General features: G+C 46.7%; 1 protein-coding gene across 1 annotated transcript; it reads right to left on the reverse strand.

The window, feature by feature from the left end:
- Positions 1-1,739: 1,739 nt before the first annotated feature.
- KCNJ11 (potassium inwardly rectifying channel subfamily J member 11) lies at positions 1,740-3,983 on the reverse strand. Its single transcript, XM_059848957.1, has one exon. It carries the CDS (start codon positions 3,612-3,614, stop codon positions 2,412-2,414), a length of 1,203 nt encoding a protein of 400 aa, XP_059704940.1. The 5' UTR covers positions 3,615-3,983; the 3' UTR covers positions 1,740-2,411.
- Between the last annotated feature and the right edge of the window lie 2,242 nt (positions 3,984-6,225).

Raw genomic sequence — 6,225 nt, forward strand, 5'->3', positions numbered from 1 at the left:
AAAAGAAGCTTGCATCAGTTCCTGAAAATAGTTGCATGGTATTGCTGCTGAAACTGCTTCACATTTAGGTCAAATCTTGAGAAGATCTGCAGCCAGAGCTGAAGTGGTTTTTGAGAGAACCTCGAGGTGCATCTCACACATTGAAATAAGGCACTAAGGAGATTTATGGACAGGCCAAGGATTCCAAGTCACTGGAAAGCCAACTAATATTTTGTGTATGCCTCTTGTGAGAACAAAGCAGGGATTCTGTGGCAAGTGATAAAGGACAATGAACTTTCAAAGGAACAAAGGTGCCTGGGAAATGCAGGGAGCTCTACTCTAAGTGCCCTCTGAGAGGCAGTGGGAGACAGGGGCAGTAAAAAAGGGAAAGCCAGAAAATAATGTGACAAATCAACTCGGTCTTACAGAAGAAATTTAATCATGTAAGGCATTTAATCATGCCCTATTTTAAAAAAGCAGGGGGAGGGGTATGATTATAATATAAAATGTGCCCTTCCAAATTCTCTTTGCTGACTACTTGCTAATGCTAATTTTACTGTCATTTTGTTGTGAAATTCATTTCACATTTTCAGAGCTGTTCAGAGAATAATATAGGTGTATTGGGGATTTGGAAACTGAGCAGGCATTTATTCCTGTAACTGGCAGTCTGGTAATGCTTCATAAAACCAAAATACATAAACACCAAAAACATAACAAATGTTTTTTCATTTTAACCCAATACTTGATTTCACCCAAACGTTGATTGTTCTATTACAGATGCCTGAAAATATTCCACAGTCACTGTGGAAGTTTTCTTACCCTTTTGAATGAGTTTGTCATACAGTTACACTGACAAGGCATCAGAAATTTGCCAAATTATTGCCACCAGAAAGGATTTTAATGTCTGTTGTGAACTACAGAGCACACAAGTCTTGATATTAGATCCTCCTTGAATAATTATGTTTAAAGTAAGTTGGTTGCCTCTGCACAGCCTGTATAGCCAGGTGTGGGATCAGTCCTGTGATGCTTCTATAGGTTTTATTTGGACATTATCTGTTTTTTTTTACCTGGGTGGCAGTTTGCCCTGTAGCTAATGCTGGTGCCATGTCCCAATAACCCTGAGTAGGAATAAACTTGCTGCTGTTACCAGGAGCTCCAGAGTGGATTTGCAGGAGGGGGTGAAGGGGAATTGCTCCTGTTGTCACCGTGGGACCGAGAGAGTGAACATGGCTCCTTCCTGTCTGCTGGCAAATGACAGACCTTGGATCCAGCTAAAAACCAAGGCAGGCACCAGCTGCATAGGGAGGTCAGGATGAAATTGGAAGGGGAATTGCTTCCTCAGCAGCAGTAATGTTTTTGACACAGCATCCCAGAAGTGAACACACTGTCTTATGCACCCTTCCTCCCCCTAAGCACAAAAAACCTTTGTTTCTTTTACAAAAGGGAAAGGAGTAAAAGGTTTTCCCTACTGCATGCAGATATATTTTCAGCATTCAGCACTGTCCTTTCATTCAAAATATGTAATTCTATTTTCATTCCCTGATTATCTAGCAGAATTCACCGTGACCCAAGGGAGAGGTTAATTCTTGTACTGAATATCCTATTGCCATGTGGTTTAGAGAGAGGGAATGTTGCTTCTCTTCATTTTGAAACTAAAATGCAGAATTTTCCTGTTTATAATTGATTTCAACTGTATATTATCTTCTACTCATTTAAAGGCAAAATATTGCTTACTTTCAGAAATGTACAGTACAAAAAGGTATTCCTGAATGTTTTATTTTGGAAGTGTAAAGGCTTTTAAAATAAACAAAAGTAAATATTCAAATACATTTCATACTGCATGTGGTAGGAGTGGCTCCATACAACATAATATGGATGATGCATATCCAGCAGTTAATTTCTTTGAGACATACAGTATAATATAGAGACACTTCCAGATCTGATCTTGTGTCATTGCCTCACCCTTTTTTTGTAATTTAAATCCAGCCTACTTTATTAATTATTAATATTTTATTTTGCTAAGCTGATTGTTCAAGTTAGGAAAAAAAACACCAGTTAAAAACTACTGACTTGCAAACACTGCGAGACCCTAAAAAACCTGCAATCTTTGAGAATAAATATACGTTTATTTTTTGAGAAAATGTGTCATTACCTGCAGTTGAATCAAGGCAGAATGATCGTGCGATTAAATAGTCTGAATTGAAATTTAAAGCTGCAGACCATGATTTTCCCTACTCCCAGTTCTGCTTGAAATCTCTCACACCTTTAAAAAAATATAATTAGCTTTAGATTTCCCCACAATAAATAACACCAGAACATACCTTGTGCTACCAACCTGAATTTTAAAAAAAAGTAAGAGGCCACCTCAGTGTTTTGAGTTCATGAGATCTTTCAGACACAAAGCCCTAACAGAGTTTCCCAGTCAGAAGGCATCAGGAAGGCTCCTCGCTTATGGTAAACTTGGGCTTTAGCTTGACAGACCTTTTCCTAATTGTGCCTTTCGGGGACAGTGGCATGGTGTCCATGATGCTCCTGTCCTCCTCCAGCTGCCGGGCAGTGCACGAGGGGGTGGGCACTTTCACCGTGTTGCCGAATTTTGAGTAGTCCACCGAGTACCGCCCGTCTTCCTCTGCCACGATGGGCACAAACCTTTGGCCCCAGAGGATTTCGTCCGCCAGGTAAGAGGTTCTGGCCTGGGTGGTGATGCCGGTGGTCTCCACCACCCCTTCCAAGATGACGATGATCTCCAGGTCCTCGTGGTGGTGCAGGTTCATGGGGGAGATGTCGTAGAGGGGGCTGTTCTTGTCTATCACGTGGTAGATGATGAGCGGGGAGACGAGGAAGATGCTGTTGCCCCCCACGGGGTTCTCCATCTGGATGTCGATCTGGTTGAGGGGCACCACCTCGCCCTCCAGGCTGGCCGTCTTCTTCACCACCTGCATGCGGATGGTGGCACTGATGATCATGCTCTTGCGGAGGTCGCCCACGCGCAGCATGAAGCAGAGCCGGCCCTCCCGCAGGGCGATCACCGCGTGCTTGCTGAAGATGAGCGTCTCGGCCCGCCGGTGGGCCTGCGACGTCTTCATGAAGATGCAGCCCAGCATGATGGCGTTGATCACCAGCCCCACGATGTTCTGCACGATCAGCACCAGGATGGCGGCCGGGCACTCCTCCGTCACCATGCGCCCCCCGAAGCCGATGGTCACCTGCACCTCGATGGAGAAGAGGAAGGCGGAGGTGAAGGAGTGGATGCTGGTCACGCAGGGCACGAAGCCGGCCGCAGGCCCCGCCGTCCCCTCCGCGGGGTCCCGCTGCAGCCGGGTGCTGTGGTCCAGGTCCCCGTGCGCGAAGGCGATGAGCCACCAGACCATGCCGAAGAGCAGCCAGCTGCACAGGAAGGACATGGTGAAGATGAGCAGCGTGTGCGGCCACTTGAGGTCCACCAGGGTGGTGAAGACGTCCTGCAGGAAGCGCCCCTGCTCGCGGATGTTCTTGTGGGCCACATTGCAGGCGCCGTTCTTGCCCACGAAGCGCGCCCGCCTCTCCCGCGCGCGGTACCGGGCGTGATCGGGCACATCCTCGGCCAGCCGGGTCAGCACGTACTCCTCGGGGATGATCCCCTTCCTCGAGAGCATGGCTCCGCCGCCGCGCACCGCCCCGGCAGCCGGGGGGGGCGGAGGGGCCGTGCGGCGCCGCGGGCTCTGCGCGCTCCCGTGCGCTGAGGGCTCTGCGCGCCCCTGTGCGCTGAGGGCTCTGCGCGCCCCTGTGCTCTGCGCGCTCCCGTGCGCTGAGGGCTCTGCGCGCTCCTGTGCGCTGAGGGCTCTGCGCGCCCCTGTGCTCTGCGCGCTCCCGTGCGCTGAGGGCTCTGCGCACCCCTGTGCGTTGAGGGCTCTGCGCGCCCCTGTGCGCTGAGGGCTCTGCGCACCCCTGTGCTCTGCGCGCCCCTGTGCGTTGAGGGCTCTGCGCGCCCCTGTGCGTTGAGGGCTCTGCGCGCCCCTGCGCGCTGCCGCCCGCCCGCGGCCGAGGGAGCGCCGCGGGCTCGGGGGCGCGGCCGCGCCCGGCGCCGAGCGGGGAGCGCCGCCGCCGCAGCCCCCGCCGCCGCAGCCGGCCCGGGAGCGCTCCCCGCCGGAGCTGGGGGCGTTTCTTTACCTTTTCACCCTCCTTTCCTTTTTTTCCTTTTTTTTTTTTTTTTTTTTTTTCAATTTCCCTCAGGAGGAAGGGTTTCGGGCCGCGGTTTGTATGTAAACATTTGATACATGACGGATTTGCTGCCTTCCATTAGCAGGGGTTCCTTTGTGGGATGCCGTGGCTTCATGTCGGGTGATTATTCCGTGAGATGGGGGCGGGGGGAAAAAAGGTACTTGCCAATTTTAAAGAAGGAATACTAATACTAATACTAATATTAATACTACTACTAATAATAGCATTGATGATAATAATAACAAGAATAGTAATATAATAATAACAATAACAATAATAATATCATTGATAATAGTATAATAATAGTAATAATAATAATAATAATAATAATAATAATAATAATAATAATAATAATAATAATATTGTATATACTGAAATTCACCTGCATGTCTTTTGGTAAGTAGGAGGAAAGCATTCATCTGATAAATTGCCAGGCAGTGGTAGGAAATTTGCTTGAATAAGCTGTACCCAAGGAGGTAATGGCTAAACAGAAACTAAAGGGGCTCAATCCCACTTAAGATTTCGCCAGATTTATTTAGAATAAGCAAGAATTTTTTTAAGGTTGTTTTTTTTTTTTCTTTTTTTTTAATGCAGAGAGAAGACCCTGAAATGGTGTGAGCTGTGGCTTCTCAGGAAAATGTCTACAGTTCAAACAGGAGCTAAAGTGGCAAAAAAAAAAAAAAAAAAAAAAAATCTGGCCAGAAAGGGTTAACCCCCAGTGAGATGAACTTCCAGACAGGCATCAAAATCCTCGGAAGAGGCAACAAAGGCAGGCAGGAAGCTAGAACCTGTTTGGGACACTGGGATGTCTCTGTGGGTATAAATACATACAGGGGCATGCCTATAAGGATATGTCCTCCTGACAAGATGCATTATGTAAAAACATTCTGATGTGGCTTTGCTGCTGTATAAACAGCAATATTCTCATTGACGTGTTTATTTCCTCTGGTTTCAATATTTTGTTTCTATTTCAATTTAGACATCAACATTGTGGAGTTTCTACAGCATCCCAGGATATTCTGGATAAGAGTTTTTTTCTTTAGTACCAATGGACTGTGATTATTTATTTTTTAGTTGCAGGACGTGTGTCCATGGACTTTCCCTTCAGTTTTGGCTCTAAGTGCTTTGGTCCACACTGTAAACAGCTCTTGGCACTGATTCCCTGGGCAAGGCAATTGTCCAGCTGATGTCTGGGAATCAGCCAGTTGGGGTTGAAAGTAACTTCCACCACCTACAGCTGCTTGAAGCAGCCCACCTAGGGATTTCAGAAAAGTAGTTGGAAGTAATCACTCTGAGCTCTCTGAGCAGCTCTTATAGGTCTTGTAATTAATTGTTTACTATTACTTTGGACTGTTTGTACTTTTTATGTATGAATAGTGGCATGTCCTTGCACACATCGATTCCTTTTGGAGGGGTCAGTTTCCCAATCTGGTTCATCTTTCTTGCTGCTTTGATAAATAAAGCTAGAATAGCCACAAGGTGCCCTGGCACGTGGCTGCCAGGCCACTGAGTTAGCCAAAGGTGGCTAAGCCCTTTCTCTAGCCCTTTCTCTTCTACATCCCTTCTTCTCGTCATCTCCTAGACTCTTTTTGTGCCCTTGGTGTGCCTGTCACCTGCATCTACACTTTTGGTTTGTTAACTACATGATTTATATGACAATGTAATTTCTAAAAAAGTTTGGTTTTATTTTTTAAAAACGTTTTTCTTTCTAAACATGAAAAAGAAAAGAAAACCCACAACCCAAAAGGATGAAGTAAGTTGAAGTTTTACTTGTCTGATGTGTAGTTCTGCAGCTGATGGCAGGTCCTACTTCCAGAATTTTGCAGTGAGCATAAACAGGCTGTACAACACCAGGCAACTCGTGGGCAGCATTTTACACCCTTGCAGACATGGACATAGGGATTCCAGAGGCAGCCCTGACTTTTGTGCCGTTTTTCCTGACTTTCCTAAGCCTGTTCTTTATTCTGTGCCTTTTCCTCCAGAGGGCGGTACCTCCCATAAACGTGGGATAAAAACCCGTGTCGGGGAGAGGGTTTTTGAGGAAGA

Source organism: Haemorhous mexicanus, chromosome 6 (genome assembly GCF_027477595.1).
Source record: "Haemorhous mexicanus isolate bHaeMex1 chromosome 6, bHaeMex1.pri, whole genome shotgun sequence".
Lineage (NCBI taxonomy): Eukaryota > Metazoa > Chordata > Aves > Passeriformes > Fringillidae > Haemorhous > Haemorhous mexicanus.